Source organism: Dipodomys ordii, unplaced genomic scaffold, assembly GCF_000151885.1.
Source record: "Dipodomys ordii isolate 6190 unplaced genomic scaffold, Dord_2.0 Scaffold120, whole genome shotgun sequence".
In the NCBI taxonomy this organism is placed as follows: domain Eukaryota; kingdom Metazoa; phylum Chordata; class Mammalia; order Rodentia; family Heteromyidae; genus Dipodomys; species Dipodomys ordii.
Genome location: NW_012267336.1, coordinates 402,212 through 426,572, shown reverse-complemented (window position 1 = coordinate 426,572; position 24,361 = coordinate 402,212). Strand labels below are relative to the sequence as shown.

Below are 24,361 nucleotides of genomic sequence, written 5' to 3'. Positions count from 1 at the left end.
AGTCCTTGTGGGGGAAATGTAGCTCAATGCCTCACCTCTGTCTCCTCATATGTAAAACTGGGCTCAAAACAGTTCCTACCTCTGAGGAAGTTGAGATGATTAAGAGCTAAAAAACGCACAGTGCGAAGAGTATGACTAGCCTCTGAGCACTGTCTACGTGTTTGCTGACACTGGAAGGGGCTGAGGAACTTGTCTTGGCTTATCTAGGGCTTGCTCATCCCAAGCTTCTGAAGTAGATCCTAGGAAGGTTCTAGGTGGATGGATGAATGTATAGGTGTTATTGGACAAAACTTGCTGGGACCAAAGTGGCAGTGGCCTACACCTGTAATCATTGCTACTCAGGAGGCTGAGATCTGAGGCTCGTGGTTTGAAGGACTCTTATCTCCAATTAACCAGCAAAAAGCCAGAAGTGGAAGTATGGCTCAAGGCATAGGGCACCAACCTTGAGCAAAAACCCAAGAGACCATGAGGCACTAGGTTTAAGTTCCAGTTTCAGCAAACACACACACACACACACACACACACACACACACACACACTCGTTCTAGTGTCTGCTGTCCATTGCAAAGTGGCTGGCGTGAGTCACCATGGAATGTGACCTCAGTCCATCCCAAGATTCTGACTCCTAAACACACCTGGCACACCTGCCACTGCTCTCCCGCTGTCCAGCTGTGGAGCTGGCTGACCACAGCCTTCCTGACTCATTTAGCTTACAAAACAGATGGGAGAATGGTTCTGTGAAGACAGTTTTCAACAAAACATAGAACTACAGCCCCAGTCTCACCTTACACAATGCACAAATGACTAGAGATGTTTCTACACACAATCCTGTGCTCTCCTACTCAATGATCACCTTTTTCCTTCCTTCCTTCCTTCCTTCCTTCCTTCCTTCCTTCCTTCCTTCCTTCCCTTCCTTCCTCCCTCCCTTTCCCTCCTCCTCTACCTCTTCTCCTTCTTCTTCTCCTCCGCCTCCTCCTTCTGTGTGTGTGCTCATGTGTGCGCACGCCAGTCTTGTGCACTCTCTGAGCTTATTTTGTTCAAGCTTCTTGTTAGTGCTTCCCACTCGAGCCACGGTTCTACTGTTGGTGTTTTTTTGGGGGGGGGAGAGAAGGATATTTTATTGGAGGTAAGAATCTCACAGACTTTTCTGCCCATGCTGGCTTCGAGCTCTGATCCTTAGGTCTCAGCCTCCTGAGTAACTAGGATTACAGGGGTAAGCCTGTGTCTGGCTCACAATCTCACTGGCAACCATCACTTTTATAGCCTGAAAGATGAGGCTTTTATACCTACCCCTCTCTATGCCTTCTTTCCCCCCCAGCTGCAGTCTGAGCTGACAGAGCTCCCTCAACCTCTGCATGCTCCTAAGGCCAGGCTCCATCCTCCCCTTCTGTTCCTATTGGCTTTGGCCCTCATGGTGTATCAAACTCTGAATGCCCCCCACACCACTATTAAAAGGGAGGCCCCTCTTGTTTTTGTTCCTAAAGCATTGGCTTCCAGCTAGGGCTCCACCACTTCAAGCCACAGGTCTACTTCAAGTATTCTGGTGGTTATCTGGAGATAAGAGTCTCACAGATTTTCCTGCCCCTGGCTTTGAACCCTGATCCTCAAATCTAAGCCTCCTGAGAAGCTGGGATTACAGGTGTGAGGCACCCAACTGGCTTTCTATCTTGATGTCTTCCCAATATATATCCTGGATCTCAATCTCCTCAGCATCGCTATATCTTCCATCCAGATTTCTATGCTTGTGTTTCTCTCCTCTCTTTTCCCATGACAGGTACTTTCCCAGGTCTTCCCTGGCAGCACTATGCTCCTAGTTAATTGGGCTAAACCCCAGCCATTAACCTTGATTTGCCCCCATTCGAACATCCAGTTCACCAGCAATGGCTCATGGTACCCACACACCGTACCCAGAATGGGCCTCTCTTGCCACTGCTCTAGTCCACGCGTACAAGATTCTTTCTTAGAACAACTGCGTGAGGCTTTGAGTCAGTCTCTCTGCTTCTACTTCTGCCCATCCACAGACTCTTCTCCATACAGCAGCCAGAGGAATCTTTGTAAGATGTGAGTCACACCAGGTCACTGCCCTGCTCATGACCTCCGGTAGCTCCCTAAACGTTTCGTATACAACCCCGGTCCTGTGTGACCTCTCCTCGTACCTGTCCATCTGGCCTCACCATATTCCTTTTGCCTGCCACGGCCTTCGTGTTGTGTCAGAACCTTTGAACTTGCTTTTCTTTTTACCTCAAATGCCTCTGCTCTGGACTTCCATGCAGCTTCCTACTTCTTGTCATTCAAATCTCTGTTTACATTTTGTCCCCTCATGAGCGCTTTTCAAATAGAACACAGCCATCTCCAGTTGACTACGTTATTTTGTTTTCTTCTAGTATATGCCACTATTTAGAATTGTGTTTGTTAACTCATATACTGTCAGTCAGACTTTCTGCTTGCTCTCCAAGGCCAGAAATGTCACCTCTCTTAACTTCACAACTCTGTGAACCGACTGAACAGTGCCTACCCAGTTCTTGGCACATGTGGCAGAAACTAAGGGGTCTCACTCTGCTCTCGGGATAATTCCTTGTCTAGTTTGATCTCCTACAAAACCACGTTTTCCACTCTTCTTTCAAGTCATATTTTGTATAAGGTAGCCCAAGTGCCCAGCCACCTCTGGTGGGATCCAGAGGTGAGCACTGAGAGGAAGATTAGACTATTGCAGAGTGTGGTGGGCAGGGACAGTTGTGGTAGTTCCTGGAATCTAAGGCTTAACGTCCTACGGGCCAAGTGGGGCTAGCAGTCGAGTGTTGGAGACCACTTCGGTGGCACTGTTAGGTGTGTCTTCTGATTGCTGTGCTCTCTGCTGGGTTGCAGCCAAGCCCAGCTCTCTGGCTTTTCTTGAGATTCTTTATGTTTAGTAAACTGTGCTGCTTAAAATAGCTGCTATGGAGTTTCCGGTTGGCGACTAAGCAATCTGATCAATATGGCATGTGCGGGACACATTTTTGTGAAGTGAAGGAATGAAGGAAAGCAGTGTGTGAAAGTTGGGGGAACTGTCTCGGTGTCATTGGAAAGGAAGAAGACACACAGCTGACTCAAGCTAAGTGGCAAGGGGCGGTAAGCAGAACGCCAGGCCCCAAAAACCAAGCGGACAAATTAAACATCCAGAACAGGCAAGGAAGGGCCAAATACCAGCTACTACCACAAACAGGCAGGGACTGGTGTGACGTGTCCAGGGAAAGCAGTGAGATTGTTTATGCAATCACCCATTAGACACCTAACGGTTCTCCAAGTACTTTAAAGTTCTTTTCACGAAGCAGATATCATAACAATGTTTTCCCTCCTCTAGGAAACACCGATATCTTTTCTACTCAATGGCTTTATTGACAACTTATTTAACGCGAGGAAGAAAAGGCTCATGGAGCTTCTGTTGATACTAAATTGTATGTTAGTAAACTCAATTTTGGCTGCAAGTAAGGAAAAAAAATTAACTGAAAATGGTTTTGGTCACGAGGGACACTTATTGGTGGAATGATTAAAATAGCAAAAGCTCAAGCCAGGCCCTGGTAGCTCACGCCTGTAGTCCTAGCTACTCAGGAGGCTGAGATCTAAGGATTGCAGTTCAAAGCCAGCCCTGGCAGGAAAGTCCGGGAGACTCCTGTCCCCAATGAACCACCAGAAAACTGGAATGGCACTGTGGCTCAAAGTGGTAGAGCACTAGCCTTAGGCAAAAAGAGCTCAGGGACAGTGCCCAGGTCCAGAGTTCATGCCCCGTCACCAACCAACAAAATAATAATAATAAATAAGAAAGGTTCTAGGTGAGAAATAACCTGAAAGGAGCTAGGGGTGTGGCTCAGTGGTAGCATGCCTCTCCACCACCAGGACGTGGTTTTGTCTTCCAGGTGGTAGAAGTTATCCTTCTCATAGCCGCAGGGTGGTTGGGTAATGCTCCATGTATTAAAGTTTATTCATAACTCTGGTGAGATTGTCTTTCCTGGTTGTCAAATTAGCATTGAGCTTCTCTAAGGACCACCTTGACCCTTGGTCCTCCCTTTAACCACTCTACCCAGGAGAAAGTCTCCAGTCCACTCAGACCAATCAGGAGCTGCTCCTAGTTTTGAACAGGCCTTTGCAACTCCCTCCTAGAATGGACACTGCAGAAGTCATTCCAGTATCCTCTCCAGAAAAATGAATGCTAAAATTGAAGAGATGACTTTAAAAAGTGAAGTAAGCTGGGTCCTGGAGGCTCATGCTGTAATCCTAGCTACTCAGGAGGCTGAGATCTGAGGATCATGGTTCAAAGCCAGCCTGGGCAGGAAAGTCCACAAGACCCTTATCTCTAATTAACCACCAGAAAACCGGAAGTGGTACTGTGGCTCAAGTGGTAGAGTGCTCACCTTGAGCTGAAGAGCTGAGGGACAGCATCCAGGCCCAGAGTTCAAGCCCCATAACAAACAACAATAACAAAAAAAGTGAAGTAAGCTCAGCACAATGATGTATACTGTGGAGTCCTAGCTACTTGGGAGGCTGAGATTGGGAGGATTATAGTTTGAGGTCAGCCTGAGTAAAAGGAACATTGTATGTCAACAGAAAAATCTAGGATAGTGGTGTGTATTTGTAACCCCAGCTACAAGAAGATGCCCAGGTCAGCCTGGGCAGAAAGGTAAGACCACATCTCAAAAATGACCACAGCAAAAAGGCCTATGGGCGTGGCTCAGGTGGTAGAGTACCTGCCTACTAAGGGCAAGACCCTCAGTTCATACGCTAGTACTTTCTCCTCAAAATGAAGTAAATAAAGGCAGTAACCCTTGTTAGAAGAATTTGGAGTGAGAATCTGGCTTACCATTTGTGTGATCTTAGGCAAATCTCTAAAATCTACTTAGCCTTCATTTCCTCACCTGTAAAAATGGGATTCTAATGCCTGCCTGTCTGTCTTGGAGAGATTTTTCTTTTGGTCAGTTGTGGGGCTAGAACTCAGAGCCTGGGTGCTGTCCTTGGCCCTTTTCACTCAAAGCTGGTGGGTTACCACTTTGAGCCACAGCACCACTTCCAGTTTTCTGGTGGTTAACTGGAGATAAGAGTCTCATGGACTTTCCTGTCCGGGCTGGCTTTGAATTGCCTTCCTCAGATCCAGTCCTCCTGAGTAGCTAAGGTTATAGGCTTGAGTCCAGGCTCCCAGCCTGGCGAGATTTTTTTTTAAAGGTCAAGAAAGATAATATCTGAGCTCATTCTTAGTAAGATAGAAAGCACTAAGAGCTGTGGAAGCGTCTGGGAACTGTCAGTTCTTAGTGATGCTTTTTGGAGACTGATTTTTACCTTGTAAATACAGGCCTGGGCCATTTGTTTGGCTGAGGAATTCACATGGGTGTCTCTGCTCTGACTGGGAAGACCTCAGTGAGCACCGGCCACTTGGGGGTAGACTCCCAGCTGCCAAATGACCCACAAGGGGCGGGGAGGGGGGAGAGGGACAGGGAGGGGATGGCTGGTGTGGGGTTTCTGGGGCTCATCCAATTTGCCAGGAAACCAATGATCTTCTGAAATGCACAGGGGTAAGGAGGAAGCATATAACTTGCCTTATATATATTTTTAATGCTAACTTCTATTTTTGATTTCTTGTATAAATACAATGCCAGATGCTCCTGAAAGCATTCTGTGAGTGACAAAGAGCAGAAGCTCACAGTATACCTGATCACAGCCCTAGGGATCTACGAGTGAGGGGCTGGTATCAGTCACTCCACTTAACTGTGTCATGAAGTAAAGAGACTTTCCTTTAAAGTGCCCAGAAGGGCATGGTGAATTATCCTCTGAAGAACTGAAAGGTTTTTGGAATGGCTCTGACTAGAACTAGCACCATTAATTTTTCTGCTGAACAAAACCCAAGCAGTGGGAGCCAAATGGAAACCCAGACTCTGAACCAATCTGACTTGCGATGCGTTACTGGCCGAAGGCAGCCCCGGGACTGAATTCTGAAGTGGTGCAGAGCACGCACTCGCTGCCCAGTGGTTTCTCACAGGTCACGCCAGGGGCACTCGGGTGAGGTTTCCAGCTAGCGGGCGCATGCGCGGCTCCCTTCCCTCTCCTCACACGAACTCCTTGTCCACGGCTAAAACGTACCCTGTTATTGTGGCTTCAAATGTTTTTGAGGAAAGGTTTTGGAAAAAAGCACTGCATACACAAGGAGAGCTCCAAAACCAACCAACCACACTCTGGCAAAAGGCAAGTTATTTACTTATGAACATGGCGTGGTGCCTTCGACTCAGACTGGCTGTGTCTCCCCCCTCCCCCCACCCCCTTCCGTCACCTGGAGCAGGTGTGAGGTCTTGCCACTGTGTGGCCAAGATGGTTATTAGAATTCTGCCTGGAGTTTCTAAATCAATGCAGGCGAAATCAATGCCAGACTACTCGTTGGTCCATCTCTATCTTAGAATTAAAAAAGAAATTATCCAAGTAGTTGAACGAAGGGGTTTCATTCAACATGTCAGTTTATGAATGTGATGCATCTTGTTCAGTGTCATCCCTTTCTTCACTCTCCTCTGCCTTCTCTCCCAGCCCCGCCCACCCCCTCCATTCACCTCTATCTTTTATGCTAACACCAAGAAATGGACGATGTAATTAATCACAGACACTCCAATGTGTTTCTATGATGGAGTTTACTTGTGTTGCAAGTGTGGGTTCGTGTGCTTTTCTGTTTGGTCCTCCTGAGTCGTGCATCTTCCCGGTGCCTAACAAAGCTCCTAGCACAAGCTAAGATTCGATCACAAGCTAATGAAGGAAGGAAGGAGTGAAGCTAGCAAAGTTAATGATGCAAAATTATGTGGCAGCCCCATTCTCCTTAGCTATACAATGAAGTATCCCATAAGGAGAACTGGATTGTAAACATTTAGAATTATGCTACGGCATTAAATATCCTCTCGTTTTTTAATAGTCTTATTATTTAGACTCCTTGGTTCCCTCGACTGTCTCTGAGTGCAATTCCAAATTTTCTCTCCCATCCTTTAACTTGCCTAGACTTACTCGGCCGTACCGATCACACCTCCATGTTTCATATTTATGTCTTTTCTCCTTGTGCTGCTCTCCTTCTCTCCCTGATCCCATGTGTCTCTGAAGGCACTCGGATCTCAGGGTAAATCGCTATCAGCTGCTGTGATGCCGTGGGTGAAAATGAAACCGAAGACTTACGGAGAGCCAAGGGTCAGAGGCATTCCACTGACAGTCCACCCTGGGAGTGCAGCAAGGATAGGCTCTTAGTTCCCAAGGGCCTGACCTGCTCTGCCCCCACCCTCTCCTGACTCACTCCCACTCATTCTGTAAGTCTCTGTTTAGTGTCAGGTCTGTAGAGAAATGCTACTAACGTTCACCTCCTCGGTCTAAGTCAGATCCCCGTTCTAAACTCTCCTCACACCTTTTCCTTTCTCAGCACCACTCTCACCTGACTTAAAGTTTGATTACATACATAATGTCACCTGCCTGATGGCTGCGTACGAATGCCGCTCTGCCTGCCTCAGACCATGAGCTCTTTGGGGAAAGACCATTTCTATTTTCATTCACCACTGTTCCCTCTGTGCCTAGCACAACGCTCTGTATAGTGATAAATATTCACTAGATAATGAATGGCAGAGAAAGTGAAAAGCCACACGGCCGTCTAGACTAAGTCTGAAGAGAAGGGAGAGAAGTGAAGGGAGACATGGTTTTAGGGATAGATAGAAGCTTGCTAAGGTTGTTAGAAGAAAAAAGAAAAGAGGATGTCGGGGCAGAACATTTCCCTCCTGTGATTACACTTGGCGGCAATTTAGCTGATGAATGCAATTTTGTATGAAAAGATGGACAATAATGGGAATTAAAACTGTACCGCCATCTGAAACCAGTAGATACATAATTTTATCGAAATGAAGCACTTGGAATATAATTCATTATGTTTTCCTATCACTGTCCATTAAAGGGAAAAATGCTCTGTGAACTATCAGGAGTCTGAGTAGTGTGGAATAATAAAACAAGAGAGAGCTTAGGGCTGCTCACTCTTGTCAAAAGCACTGCACAGACCGGAATGCCAGGCAGGCCTAATCTTCATATGCCGCATTGCTGAGATTCATCTGGTCAGAGCCTGGCCCTGTGCTTGTACAGACAGACACCCATGCAGACAGATGCCCGTGCAGACAGACTGCCGCAGTTTCCTCTCAACCAGCTTTGTCAGCTGACGTGACCACTGTAAAGCACTCAGCATCCGTCCTCAAAGCATTCGTTAGGCAGCTGAAGAAAGGAGCCTTCTTCCTCCCCTCAACTCTCGACACCAACATTTGCAAACATTCCTTCTGCCTCATCAATATTTTACCTCGTTCTCTCTCTCTTAAGAGTTTGGAAAGTGTTATCTTTAACATTCAACCCATAGCTCTTATACTCACGGCTCTGAAAGGCGCTCAAGAAATCATCTAATCCAATTCACTTGTTTTACAGCCAAGGGTGTGCTTTCTGGGAAGATTTATTTACCTAAATCTAAAGGCACTTGCTCTGCCACCAGAGCCAACTTCAAACAATAAACACAGAGCCCAAGCTGGGTTGGACTGTAGTAGTAGGCTTGGAGTGGAGGTAGGGATGGAACCAAAGGCTAAGGGAACCAATCGCAGGGCAGAATTACTGAGTAGACGAAATCACTAGAAGCTGTGTCAGTTAGAGTCTCACTGTAAGTCTCCTCACCTGGAAAAGCAGGCAACGTGGGCTGTTTATTTTACAGCGATCACAACAATGCAAGAAGGTAGTAAGTGTCATAGGCAGAGAGTGAAGTCTCAGTTCAAGTCCTCCCCTACCACTGGCAGTGAGGGGGATGGGAAGGCCTCAGATGACTTGAATTCTTCCTCTCTGTTCACTAGAGAACACAATGAACACCCAGAAAGCCAGGATATTGTGAGGCTTCAGTGATGTGGTACAGACAAGAAGCTAGGGGGCACTTGCCCCTCCCCCCCCCGTTTTCATTGGAGTGTTATTCATTATAGCCAGAGGGTAGAAATGCATCAGAGGAGGGGCAGACTGCCAAAACGAGAGGCATACAATCCAATATTATCCAGTGTGAAGGAGGAATGAGAATCTGACCTGTGCCACAGTGTGGATGAACCTGGAAGACTTTATGCTACTTCAAATAAGATAGACATAAAAGGGAGTCAGTTCGTGGTTACGCTTCTGAGAAGCCCCTAGAAGAGTCAACGTTATAGAGACAGAAAAGTAGAAGTTACCTGGGGCTGAAGACATAAGGGAGAGGGAGCTCTTGTTCCATGGGTTCAGTTCCCATTTGGGATGGTTAAACATTCCCAGAAAGTGCTGGTGGTAATGGCTGCACAGCATTTGTGAACATATTTAATGCTACTGAGCTATTCACCCACAGTGATGAAAATGATGAATTCTGTGATATATGTATGTATATAGACACACACACACACACACACACAATTACATTGGAAAAGAACTCCAAGATGTCATTAGAATGCCTGATACAAAGTTGGTGCCACACTCGAGGCTGCAGTTAGGTCCCATTCCAGCCCTCTTACCTGCTCTAAGTAGTGCAGTGACAAGTTGATGTACTTGGCCTCTGTGAGGAGCTGGCCCCCGACCCCCGTCTTTGCCACACGCTCTGAACCAGCCAGGTCCACCAAATGCAGCTTGGCATGCCGCACAGTCGCCGGTCCTGGCTCTTTACTCGATAAGTGAACGGTGAAGATGCAGTGTGAACGGGTTGAAGCTTGGTTCATGGGAGTCTGTCAAAAAGAAGTTGGGAGGCAAAAACGGATTTGAACAAAATGAAGTTCCACCACTATCTGAAGATTTAAATTCATATTTCGAATGATAAGACTTTGCCCCGGAAGCGGATGCTAGCACATGGAGTAAAAATACTTGCAGCCGAGAACCTGAAAGGGCGTTCTTTCCCCTGCATTGGGTGATTGGGAGCAGATGTGGATGAGCAGATTGGAAAGTGACAAAGGAGTTTGGAGGCGGCAGGTGGAGTCTTCTCACCGAGATGATAACTTTGGTTTGTTACTCAACTACAATTCATCCCTTAAGCTCAGCCATGTTAAAAATGCTTAATGTAATCCTCTGGAAAAGAGGTGAGTACGTGTGCATTAAGGAAGTGCAGTTGGCCACCAGTGACTCACCCCTGTAATCCTAGCTACTCAGGCTGGAGTCTGAAGCCATGCAGTGTGAAGCTAGCCTGGCAACACAATACCAAGAGACTCTTATCTTCAATTAACCAGAAAAAAAAAAATTCCAGGAGTGGAAGTATGCCTCACACATGTGGTAGAGTGCCAGCCATGAGAGAAAAAACCCAAGCAGGAGTAATGACACACACACAAAAAGAGAATTCATTCGCACAATTATAAACACAATTCACAGACATCTGACACTGAGCTGAAGGTCCTAGCCCAGTAATAAACAACAAGAAGAAATAAAAATCATACCAATTTGCTGGGCACTGGTGGCTCACGCCTGTAATCCTAGCTACTAAGGAAGCTGAGATCTAAGGATCATGGTTCAAAGCCAGCCTGGGCAGGAAATTCTGTGAGATTCATCTTGAATAAACCATTCAGAAAACCAGAAGTGGCACTATGGCTCAAGTGGTAGAGCTCTCGCCTTGAGCTGAAGAGCTGAGGGACAGCGCCCAGGCACAGAATTCAAGCTCCATGACCAAAAACAAACAAACAAACAAAAAAAACATACCAATAGGAAGAGATTTAGAAGTATACAGGAAAATACAGAAGCACATCATAACTAACTCAAAGTGCTAGTGGATTCTTTAATACATAACACAGAAAAGTTATTCAAATATTTAACCAAATAACCCAAATATAGTGGCTTATATGACAAAACCTATCACAAAGTTAAAAATGGAAAGAAAGGGACTGGGATGGTGGCTCAGGGGTACAGTGCTTGCCTTGCATGCATGAGGCCCTGGGTTTGATTCCTCAGTACCACATAAGCAGAAAAAGCCAGAAGTGGCGCTGTGGCTCAAGTGGTAGAGCACTAGCCTTGAGCTGAAGAGCTGAGGGACAGTGCCCAGGCCCAGAGTTCAGGCCCCACGACTGACAAAAATAAATAAATAAATAAATTGAAAGAGATATTTGCAATACATGGGGTAAAAGATTAATTCTTGAAATAAATAATTCTCACAAATCAATATAAAAAATCTCAGGAAAATATGAGCAAAAGACACAGAATCCACAAAGAGGCAATCTGAAAATGACTAATGAATATTGGAAAAGATGCTGGAAACTATAAACAATGAGACCTATGTAGCTTGGATAAACTCGTTCAATCCCATCAGGCTCAAATTCTTTATGGGCATGCATGCAGAAGATTGATGGTTTTGTATAATGTTGATGCGAATATAAATTAAGAACCTTGTGATAAAAGAGGCCTGTAGGCCTGGCTCCGGTGGTAGAGCACCAGCTAATCAGGCTAGCTCATCAAGGCCCAATGCCCTGAGTTCAACCCTTGACACCATCAAAAAATAGAAAAAAAGAGAAGGCTTTCTTTGAGAGCAACCTGGCCATATGCGATAATTCTGCAAATGCCTATAACCTACAACCAAGGAAGAAAACTACTGGATACACTTCCAAAAAAGAAATTTTGGAGGCTAGAGATCTGGCTGAAGTGGTAGAGTGCTTGCCTAGCATGTGTGAAGCCTTGAGTTCAGAGAACCACATCCTGACAACAAAATTAGGAGCTGGCACACACACCAATTAGGACATTCATTGCTGCATGACGTGTGACAGTAAGATGCTGTGGAGTTTCCCTGACTATAAAAGTGATATTACCTCCTGCTTGTGGACTTGTGAGTCCATGAACCTGAAGGATATCACAAACTCATGATGTCAGGGCCTTCTTTGAAGGCTGGAAGGAAAAGGCCAACCAAGAAATATGAGCTCTTTTTTTTTTTTCCTGAAAGGTACTATTTCTTTTAATTTAAAAATTGTAAGAAGCATGCTGGGTGCTGGTAGCTCATACCTGTAATCCTAGTTGCTCAGGAGGCTAAGATTTGAGGATCATGGTCCAAAATCAGCCTGAGCAGGAAAGTCTGTGAGATTCTTATCACCAATAAACTACCAAAAAGGCTGAAAATGGAGCTGTGGCTCAAGTGGTAGGGCAAAAAAAGCTCAGGCACAGCACTTAGGCCCTGAGTTCAAGCCTCAGGACTGGCGCGCGCGCACACACACATACACACACACACACACATTTAAGAAGCAAATTCTAAGTTGTAAACACACTGGATGCTGGTTACATGGTCACAGTATTAAATATTATTTTTATTTTAAAGTTTTTAATTCTCCAGAGGAAAGAAATTAATCTAAGGTAGAAGTGAGAAGTTAGCAGTACCATCCCCTCAAACAACAAAGAACAAGGAATATTCCAAATGAATATTCATAACTCTAACTTTGCAAAGAAAAAAGAATTTCATTATGGATACATATGTATGCAAATAGAGTAATGCATTTGGATGCTATTTCAACCAGACATTTTTTTGGTAAATATAAATTCTTTGTATCTACTGTGGTTGATGTACACCCGCTAGTAAAATACACAGATGTCCAAATGCTGTCATAGTTTTGGTGATGATGATGTAGCTAGTGAGTGAAACAGGCTGAAAATCTGGCCCATTACTCATTGCCATAATAATTGTATCCAAACTGAGCCAGTGTGTGATTTCGTTTGCTAAAGAGGATCAGCAAATAACTGTGCCTGTAAAACCGCAAACTCAAATTTAGCATCTAAGTTGAGGTGTTTTGGAAGTGAGTGCAAGTTATTTGCAGAACTTAAACACAGGTTCCATTTTCCTGTATACTCACACAACAATAAATGGCACTATATAGTGATGAAAACCAAATTAACAATCAAATAATACAGAGAATAGTTTTGGCACCGTCTTTGCCTTCAAAGTGGTTACAAGCACACAGAGACCCCTTATGATTGTTGGAATCATCTGGGTGTAACTATTTTAGAGGAATACGAGAGTTCCAAAAGATAACAATGAGTTCACACTGGTAATCCCAGCTACTCAGGAGGCTGAGATCTGAGGATGGTAGTTCAAAGCCAGCCCGGGCAAGATAATCTGTGAGACTTTTACATCTGATTAACCACCCAAAAAAGCTGGAATTGGAGCTATGACTTAAGTAGTATAGCACAAGCCTTGAGCAACAGGGCTTAAGAACAGCACCCAGGCCCTGAGTTCAAGCCCCAGTTCTGACTAAACAAATCAATACATAAATAAATAAACAAAACTGCCTTTCCGGATTCTGTAATTAAAGTGCAGAATTGTATACCGAAGGAGATCATGAGTACAGTTTTGTAATGTCTCAGAAATATTTTCTGCATGAAATAGTGGTTGGTGTCGTCTTAGACAGAAGTTTCTTAAACCTCAAGTGTCACTCTCTGTGCGTAGCTGTTTGAGTGTGATTGGATATGCCGGCCGGCGTCTGTTCTGTGTTCTCTTAGGGATGTCATTATGTCTCGTGGGCATGTCTGTTTGCTTGTCCTTTTAAAGGTAAAACTGTATTAAAGCATTTTTGAAAGTGCCTGCAAACAGATGGCACCATTTAGGAAGATTCATTCAAATCTGAGCACATATTTTAAACAAATGTGTTTTTGGCACTGGGTTGTGCTTTTGGGAGAATTCTCGGGATGATTAATTGTCTGCATGCAGAGAGCGATCACGTTTTTCTCTCTGTCTATGTAGCTAGCTGTGCTGGGCAGGGCAGAGAAAGGAAGAAAAATGTAAGAGCCAGGCCTTACCCTCAAGGAACTTGTAATCTAGTCAGGGATGTGAGCCAGATTCCATGAAAGAGACAGGCAGGAAGAGGGAAAGGGAGTAAAATGAGGAAAAGGCAAAATGTGAGAGGAAGAAAGTGACCTGTTAGGTTTTGTTGTTTTCCTGGAGCCTCTTGAGCCTTTAGCTCATGCCCGGTCCCTCATCCTGTATCTCACACCTTCATCCCCTAGACACACCTGAGGGCCGGCCTGGTCCCTCACCTGGAAGCTCCTGCCCTCTACTCCTGTCTGGTCTCCTGAGCCAAATGCTCTCCAGGTATTTCTCCTCTCCCAAACTGCTATACTGTATGGCTCCTGTCCCTCAGTGGGTGTGTCCGAAGATATGGCTGGCATATTCTTTCCCCTGGGGAGCCCCAGTCCTTACTGGACAGACTGCCGCATAGAGAAAACGACACATGGAAAACCTGAAGAATTTGGTGTAGGTGGCCTGCTTTCAAGTCCAGCTTCTGTCCATGGCTTGAAAACAGAAAAGCTTAAGCAATTTTTCTGTTTGTTGTTGAAAGCATAAGTAAATTGACATGGAATAAGTTTGGTTTTCATTCCTCTAAGATGCCAGAAGGGATCCACTTTGCTACTAGGAAATACACTGATAACAAGTGTATTACTGAGTTGTGAAGCGGTGTGAACTGTTCATGGTCATATTAAAGCCCACCATGGCTCAGATGTCTCTCAAGCTCTTATTTCCCGCCTTGGTCTCTGGAAACTAGGCCGTGTGTGCAACAGCTTTCCGAGGATTGTCAAGGAAATGCCCTGTCAGTTTCTCCAACATGCTCCTCCAGTTAATCACAGGGCTTTCCCTCCCTCTGCATCCCTTGAATTAAACTAATATGCTTCCTAAAACCAAAGATCCCTGTTTCTTATTAAGGTGTCTTCGGCAACTGATAATCAAAATCCTTTCAAGAATAACACGGGGACTTGAGTAACACATAGTCCTTCAAATGTAGCCCCACCATAGCAGTTGCATAGTACTTCCTGGAACCTGGGTTCCAGATCTAGCATTGTCAGCAAATAGCACATGAGGCATTATTACACCATTTCTGCTATAGCCTCCGTCTATACTATGAAATTTCTTTGGGAAATTATCACACACATACACACAACACACGAGTTTGTTCAATGGCTACATCTCACTAGTCATTGCTCCAACTTTATACTATCTTGGCTCTTCTTTTGTTTACTTTTGTGCCATTTTCACTGGAAAATATCTTGCTTATTCTCATCCAAATACTTTATAAGAACTTGAGTGGCAGGGAAGAACAATAACATCCCAAAATGATCACCTCCATCCTTGACCCTATTAGGCAACAGTGATGGGTATTTTCCAAATGGCCTCAATCCAGGTGCTTTCCTATGCTCTTTAGTCTCTTCTTTGTATCCCTGTGTTAATCAGGCTTCTGGTTACCATGGTAAAGACCTGAGGAGAACAATTTGAGTTCTTCAACTCATGGTTTGTGGGGGTTTCAATCCAGGGTTGGCTGGATCCAGGGCTGAAGGCAGAGTATCATGGGGTAGGATGTGTTGTAGAGGCTCACCTTTTAGTGGCCAGGAAGCAGTGAGGAAGGGCGAGGCAGGGATTCCTCCTTCTAAGTCCTTTTTGCTCTATGTGGCCCTACCATCGATTGGATGGTGCTGCCCCTACTCTAGCCAGCCCCCTCACCGGAGCTAACTGTCTCTTTACTAATCTCCCAGGCATTTGTCAGTCCAATTAGTTTGTCAATCAGGATTAGTCATCATAAATCCATCACTTTCCACCCGGACACCCAAGCAATCTCCCTTAAACTATACTTAATCTCTGAATAAAGACAATCAAAAACTCAGAATTCCTCTTAAAATGATACCATTATCCCGCATGAAACCCACAATGTGCTAATTCCTTCCCCCAAAGTCTCAACTGTTTCAGTGCTGCTCAAGCTCAAATCCCAAGTCTTCACTGAGGCTAAAACCAATATTTAGTTGTGAGCGCCTCTGAAATTCCAAAGACAGTTTACATCCTTTCAATAGACAAGGCTACAGAATGAACATCCTTTTCCCTTTCCATTTTGTGGAGGGGGAGGGGGCTTGAACTCAGGGCCTTGCATTTGGTAGGCAGATGTTCTACCACTTGTACCACACCCCAGCCCTTCCCATGTGGCGTTCTAAATGTTTAAGGCTGTGCTTCTAGCCCTTCATGGCAAACCTCACCCTTAACTAAGAAATACTTCATCTCTTCCCCCATTGGTTAAGTGGGTTCTTCTCCAGTTTCTCCCATGTAAAATAGACTGGCGTGGGAGGCTCACAATTCCCTGGATGGGTCTAAGTGAGGTACATTTTCTCTTTTTCTCAGAGCCTGAAAATGTGAGGCCTAACAAAACCTAGCTTGTGACTCGGTGCTTGCTCATGCACTTTCCTGACACACAGCCTGGAGTAAAATACTCCCAACTGGACGTCCTTCTATGAGAATTAATGACCCTAAATTTATTTCCCTTTCTGATCTTTCTCCTTATAAAAACATCTGGATTTTAGAAGAGTAATCAAGATGATCTTCTTCCCTTGCAAGATCCTAGGTGTTTTTGCTTATCTCACGTGTTGTCAAAATAGTTTTAGAAAAGAGGGAAAAAAAGAGACTAGGCACAGCAATTTTATTTAGGAGTTATCAAAAACTTGGGGGCAATATGGAACACATGAGAACGTTCTAGCAATTATGATTTCTATTGCTGATGAGAATAGCCTGTTATTTCTTTATATTTTTCCTCCCTAAGAAGTCTGGAATCCATTTGATGGGTACTTTATTTTCGTATCCTTAAAGATCTATCAGATGATTTAATTTAGGAACTGGATGTGATGATTCTGTTGAAGCTTTCTCTGTCAAATGTCAGGATTTGAGTGATTATTTCCCACTGGGCCATGTTTCCAAGGTTTGGCAAATAAAAGTCTGCAAAGTGGGGATATATATGGTAAATTGAGAAGGATTTTACCTACACAGTATCTTTAGTTGGATATATGTCCAGCAATATCACCTCTACCTACCATCCTGGTAGATTACACTAAAACCACTGGCATGAAGTTCTGCTCTCTGAACACTGAAAACTCTATAACCTCAAAGGGCCTGTCCTTCTTATTATTATTAAATAAAATGGACCTTAAGAAAAATCACCGGCCAGGCATGGGTTGCTCACACCTATAATCCTAGTTACTCAGGAGGCTGAGATCTGAGGATTGAGGTTTGAAGCCAGCAGCAGCAGAAAAGTTCTCATAATATTCTTATCTCCAATTAAAAACTCAAAAACCAGAAGTGGAGCTGTGGCTCAAAGTGTTAGATTGCTAGCCTTGAGCAAAAGACGTCAGGGACAGTACCCAGGCCCTAAGTTCAAGCCCCAGAGCTAACCAAAATAATAATAATAATAATAAGCACAGGTAAATTTAATCCTCAATAGCAGTAAGTTACTTTTCACACTTTCCACAGCTTCTACCACAGCTATTCTGTATATTTTAGAAAAGAGCCATTTCCCCCTAATTTTTATAAAATTCAGTCTCAAATGTAACACACATATAACTGGAATAATAATAATTTCAAGGTACAAGAGCTGACAAACTTCTTGAGAAGTTGTACCAGCTTATTCAAATCTCTAAGAATAAACCATTTCAGTGTGTGTAGTGCGCCTTCACCTATAGGTAAACTGGAAGTATCCTTCTCTATCTGGTGTTTGGGCAACTAAGACATTGTGACTGATGATATACCAGCAGAACTCCAATGTACATTGGGTAATTTTTGTTCTTGTGAAAGAAATTCTGTCACACTGAGACACAAACAATCACAAACAGACACAAGCTGGAAGACAATATCACTTCCAGAAGGGATGTTCAATGATAGAAGCACAGATGTTTAGTATTAGACATATTATTTAATGCTATTTTACCATCCAATCTCATTCTCTCTACGTTGTGAAGACCCTTCTATCCTCTCTGGCCATGAAAATCTCTTTGTGTGTGTTAGACCTGGTAAAACTCTAAATGACATGCCCAAAATACAGTTGGGTTCATCAGTGAAGTTTTGGTGGTTATTAAGACCCCTGTCTCCTTCTTTCTACCTTAGAAGCGGTACAAGGAAAATAGATCCAGGACAGCCCACTAAAGACTGAAAACATCGTGTGTGTGTGTGTGTGTGTGTGTGTGTGTGTGTGTGTGTGTGTGTGTGTACCAATTCATCCTGGGGCTTGAACTCACCTGGGCCTGGGTGCTGTCCTTGAGCTTCTTTGGCTCAAGGCTCATACTCTATCACTTGAGCCATAGCACTATTTCTGGCCTTTTCTGAATAGTTTATTGGAGAGAAGAGTCTCATGGACTTTCCTGCCTGGACTGGCTTGGATCATGGATCCTCAGCTTCCTGAGTAGCTAGGATTACAGGTTGAGCCACTAGTGCCTGGCTAAATCAATCATTCTTATTGCTAGCAGCATGTATCTACATCATCTCAATGTTATGAAGAAATAGCTTCACTCAGGCTAATGCTAGTCTTCTTTGCCCATTTCTTCCTTCCCCTTCTTTGATTTACTCTGCAGAGATACTGAGTTCTAAAGGCGATTTCCCCAAGACATCTCGTGGCTGCCATCCCAGTGGGAAGACAGCTTTCCCTTCCTCAGGACCACCAAAGCCTCCCGCTGAGTCCTGCCTGCCTGTTACCCTGGATTCTGGCTCTGAGTCATTTCTGGGTTAAGCCACCATCCCCTTTGGCTTCTCAAGTTGTCTCTCAATGAAACCACCTGCATGGAATTCCCTGTTTCAACTACACAAGCATGGTTTGTATTCCAGGCTGGATCCCGACTGACATACTCAGCTATGATTTAATAAATTCTTGCAAAAAATCATGCAGGACTTGTAGATTTTTTAAAAAGTTTGTGTGTTATTTTGCAAAGTTACAGGCAAGATATGACCCTTCCTGACACACATGAACCCTTAAACAATCAAATATACATTTTCAGCTACAACTCGTTACCTTTAAGCTTGCTCTTCTAACAATGGAATGTATACAACCCCGAGACCCAAATATTGCGCTGGTTTTCATTTGTCTGCCTGAAGAATCAGACCTATATCTTGTATTCAGTGCAATAACTAGCTCAGCCCAAATGCATTGCCTGTCAGCTTTTGTTTGTAAAACTGAGTGCACAGGCTGAGAGCTGGTGGCTCACATCTGTAATAAAGGTATAAAGTTTAGTGTTCAAACCCACCTCAGGCAGCAAAATCCATGAGACTTAACTCTAACTAATCACCCAAAACAGCTGGAGGTGGGGCTATGGCTCAAGTGGTAGAACACTAGCCTTGAGCTGAAAAAGCTCAGGGCTGGCACTCAGGCCCTGAATTTAAGACCTCAGGACTAGGTGTCCTTCACTTAAAAAAAATTGAGTGCTGGTAAACTTAACTCACACCTATAATCCTAGCTATTCAGGAAGCTGAGATTTAGGGATCACAGTTCAAATTTGGCCTGGGCAGGAGGCCCTTATCTCCAACTAACCACTAAAAAGCCAGAGCTGTGACTCAAGAGGTAGCACCTTGAATGGAAAGAGCTCAGGGACAGCACTCAGTCCCTGAATTCAAGCCCTAGGACCAGAACATACACATAGACACACAGACACTCACATACACATTGAGTGTACCCTTGGGGAGTTTTTTCTTCTTCTTTCTCCTCCCCCTCATTCTCTTCCTTTTCTCTTTCTCCTCTACTTCCTTTTTTTTTTTAACTTCTAATGATACTTTTGTCTCTCCAGTGGCTTTCTTTGGCGCCTCATTTCAAGATTGCTTTTCTTTGTGCTGTGTAATCATTTCTTTGAACTTTCCTGTAACTTTCAGCTATTTTTTTAAACAAATTTTGTACTTAGGGGACATATTTAAAATTATGAAGAGCACATCCGCTGTTCCCTGATGTAATCCAATTCTCAATGCATGATCCTTGGTCCTGACCTCTATTACATCTTACAAGGATAGGTCTTGGTCTGTTTTTTTTTGTTTTTGTTTTGTCAGTCATGGGGCTTGAACTCGTGGCCTGGGCGCTGTCCCTGAGCTTTTTGGCTCAGGGTAGTGCTCTTCCACTTTGAGCCATAGCTCCACTTTTGGTTTTCTGATGGTTCATTGGAGATAAGAGTCTCACACATTTTCCTGGGCTTGGTTTTAAACCCAGATCCTCAGATGTCAGCCTCCTGAGTAGCTAGGATTACAGGCGTGAGCCACTGAAGCCCGGCTTTGGTCTATCTTGTGACTCTTTTACTATCAGAGTCTAGCCTATTTTGTGACTGTCTTACTATCAGAGTCTTAGGAGAATGGGGGAAGGAATATTGATATTAGGTTTATGCCCTGAATACTTCTACGTGGAATCTCTTACATCTTTAGCCTTAAGAGCATACACTTTCCTCCGTAGTTTGTAGTAATGGGTTTGGAATAGCTCCCAGTAAACGCTTTGAAGCCCATGCATGAAAGGCAATCCTTGGCCTAAGCCATAAAATGGTCTGCAGGTAAGGCTTCTTCCTGGGCCCCACCTGCTATAGTACAGACTAGATAGCTATATTAGATGTCCAGGATCTGCTTTCATACTTAGCTCTGCTCTGAGATCCCATCACTCTAACCAAACTGTCCTTATATTTGTGTTATACAGTTATGACCCTTTCTTCAGGGGAACTTCGATCCTGCCTGAGGTCAAAGGACATATGTATTGGTTCTAGACACTCTCCTTCACCATAATTCCAATTTCATAGTCTTTGGTAGGGTTTCACATACTTTGAGGTTACGGCTTGTTTCATTGTTTTACTGAAGATTGTTTCTTTTCTTCCCATTCCCCCCCCTTTTTTTTGGTGCTCTGGAAGGAACTAGAGTAAAAATGACTTTATTTTGCTAACTTTAATTAGAAATGACAATTTTAAAGATCAGAAGGAACTCTGGGACTCAAGGTTTTGGAGCCTGAAGTTTTGTAGTCCTATAACAATGTATATAGAGTGTGTACATGTTAACATTGTAGCAATGGCCGTACCAGACCATTTCACTTACTTTAATCAGAGCGTTGATCTCAAACACTCATGGTTCATGCAGCAACACCAGACTGGGTTATATGGAAACAATGCAAACTATGCTGTGACATAGAAACACTACGTAAACAACAGCATCCTTCTCTGATGTCTCATACACAAAACATGGGAAGGGAAAAAGTGTCTGGTATGTAAGAAGTGCATGACATTGAAGCTTTCTTCTTTTTTGCACTTAGCATGCATATACCAGATTAGAGGAAATGATAGAATTATCTGTTGCCAAGGTGACCCACTGGAAACTAATAATAAGAGAATGCTTTCTGCTTGTAATAAGATCAGAGCCAAACTGCATTTATTTTCCTGCCAGGTACTTTGATCGTCCCAAGCTTACAAATCTTGTAATAAACTTGCTAACTCTATGCCGCTACTCTGTCTTCCAAACAAAAGTTTGAAAAAAAAAAACCCAACCCTGTTACTATCCCTCTGTTGGTCCAGTGGGATATAATTTTGGAACATTAATTGCAATCCGAATCTTCTTGTGACCCATTCATACTGCTACATGAGGCTACCCGGGCTTTGGCCAGGTGTTAAGAAACGTAATCACGCAACAAAACTGTTGTTGCTGCCACAAATTAACTAAAAACAAAAAATAAAATAAAATGGGAGAAAAGCTTTCTAACCCAGTTTCTTTGCTTTAAGGTCTATTTGTCTTTGACTGTCGTATCCTCTCTGCAGTCACGCTGCAATCAGCTTGGGTTCCAGAAAGGACAGTGTGATGGATAACATCTTTATGACAAGGAACTAAAATTACCCATACAAGAAGGGCAGAGACTCGCAGGAAAGACCAACCTCAAAATGGAGACCACTGCCTGGAAAGATCAGGCCAGATCCCAGGGCCAGAGGAATCATCTTACTGGAACCAGAGCACTGCCTTCACTTGATGCCAGGGAAAACTAGCTCTCCAGCATCCAGGAGAACCAGAACTGCGATAAAGATGACCAGGCCACACCTAACGCTGGCACTGTTTACGCATACCTTTGCTCTTTGCCCTAATTCTTAGATTAGATTTCTATTTAAGTCTAATGCTTGGGTCTATACCTCAAAGATAGTTGGAGATGCACTGAAGTACCATCTTCCCTTGGCAGCGTGCTATGCAAGAAATCTCCTTTCTCTGCCCTTCTTCGTGTCTCTTTCTTTGACGTATAGTGGCCAGATATGCCATCCCCTCCCCATTGCTTTCTCTACATCTTGTGACTTGCCTGAATTCTTGTTTCACCAGGTGCAAGGACCGAGGCAGGCAGCTGTCCTGATTCTCTGGGTAACATTCTTCTGTGAGCTATTGCATCTCAAAGCATGATATCAGACATAGAAGACATGAAATACTGGACTATGTTTAAGAAAACAAAAGTAATAGAACCAAAAGAGAAAGTATTTGCTAAATACAAGACAAAAACAAAAGGTGATTTTTATTTTTATTTTTTTTTCACTGACCAGCACCTGTGGATGACATTGTTTCTAGATTTGATAGAAATGTGGAAAGCAAGGCCACATTCTGCCCATCATTGAGGACACATCTACCAGGCCTACCCGAACATGCAAGAGAAAAGCAGGCAGAAGAATGAATGAGGGCAGAAATACAAAGGTCAATAAAGAGATGAAAGAATTTGGTAATAAAAATGCAATGAGAGCAGGATTTTCTTCATTTCTTTTTTTTCCTTCCAAATTGGAAGAACTGTCAAGTTTTGTGGAGGAGACCATGAGTTGCATCTGGCTTTGGTGATGGTAAGCCCCAGGCTCTCCTAAGTTGGATATGCTCTCAAGATGCTAAAATGGCTGTAATCCTAGCTATTTCAGGAGGCTTAGATCTGAGGATAGGTGTTTGAAGCCAGCCTGGGCAGGAAAGTTTGTGAGATCTTTATTTCCTATTAACCAGCAAAAAGCCAGAAAGAAGGTGTAGCTCAAGCGGTAGAGCACCAGTCTTGGGTGGAGACACAGTCAGCACTCAGAGCCTGAGTTCAAGCTCGGGATCCACACCCACACAAAAACCAAACAAACAAACAAAATGCTAAAATGCATACTCTTAAGCTCCACACTAGAGACTCTGACTCCATCTATCAGAAAGTTCATACAACTCTCACAGGGAAGTTCAATGCAGAGGCCATTGACCAGGGGTGAGGCTAGACTTCAAGAGGGGCAAATGCAAATGATCCTGGGACCACCCACCCACCCACCTGCCAGTCACTCTCCAAATATCTCCTTCCATTGGATTAGAGTAATTGATAGAATGATTTCCCATGGGAGACACGCAGGTATCAAGTCATACTGGCTATTGATGGGCTTTGAGTTGGGGTCACACACAGTTCAACTTGTATAATATTTATACTCTCTGGCCCAGCAATCCAACTTTTTTTTTTAAAGTTTTATCCTAAGGGCACAATCTGGTTTGAGTCAAAAGATTGGTAGGATTGCAGAAATTATCTGAGAGTTCTGAATAAATAAGAAGAGGATGAAGTTGCTCTTAATAACTTTTCCTTAAGATGCTGGCCATGGGTAGAGAGCAGGAGAGGAAAGCACTCCACTCTGTGGCCCACATAGTCAGACTTTGTTTTGCAAATGTTTGCTGGTTACCATGACAACCTCTGGACTTCTCTGTAAATGGGAAACTGGGAATTTTTTTTTCCTGTTTTTGTTATTTTTCCCAAAACATGTTTAGTGTGTTCCTTTTATCCTGGTAAGCTCCTTCTGTGCTGACAAATTACATTTTGACAGCTAGGTTGTAATCCAAAACATGCTTTCTTTTAAGTATGTGAATAATAAAGAAGAATTTCCAGGAGGTGACAGTTATAATTTTATGCATGTGCGTTTACTTTCACTGTATCCAAGAGATAAACAGAAGTGCTAAATACTTGGAATACTTTGAAAATAATTTGGAAAACACAGCCTCATTTGAAATACTCGACAAATGTCAGTTTGATTAATGTACTCATGGTATAAAGAACGGACATAAAGTTCTGAATCAGTTGGTCGTGGGACAGCACTGTTGGCTATAGAGTTAGGGCAAGAAGCCCAGCTCTTTCTGCCCGTTTCCACCAATAAAGTAGAATCAGGAAGTGGCCAGGCGCCGGTGGCTCATGCCTGTAATCCTAACTACTCAGGCAGCTGAGATCTGAGGATTGCAATTCAAAGCCAGCCTGGGCAAGAAAGTTGGTGAGACTCTTATCTCCAATTAACCACCAGAGAAATGGAAGTGGCATTGTGGTTCAAGTGGTAGAGTGCTTGCTTTGAAATGAAGAGCTCAGGGACAGCGAGTGGCCAGGCCTAGAGTTTAAGCCCCATGACCCACCAAAAAAAAAAAAAAAAAAAAAAAAAAAAAAACAGGAAGTGTGTGTGTGTGTGTGTATGTGTGCGCACACGTGCATATGTATATATAAGCATCTGTATGTATACATCACATATATAACATATGATTATATATGTGTGTGATATTATATTCTATGTGATATGTGTATATGCACATATATGCATACATGTATGATATAAACAATTCCAAGTCTATTGAGTAGGCTCTCAGTGCAGT

General features: G+C 43.6%; 1 protein-coding gene across 1 annotated transcript in view; it reads right to left on the bottom strand.

Moving 5' to 3' along the window:
• The window catches only part of Kif6 (kinesin family member 6), a 240,101-nt gene that overhangs the window by 148,086 nt on the left and 67,654 nt on the right, over nt 1-24,361 (bottom strand). The window contains exon 7 of the mRNA XM_013029563.1: nt 9,528-9,734. Coding sequence (XP_012885017.1) covers nt 9,528-9,734 — 207 coding nt within the window. The remainder of the gene's footprint in view (nt 1-9,527; nt 9,735-24,361) is intronic.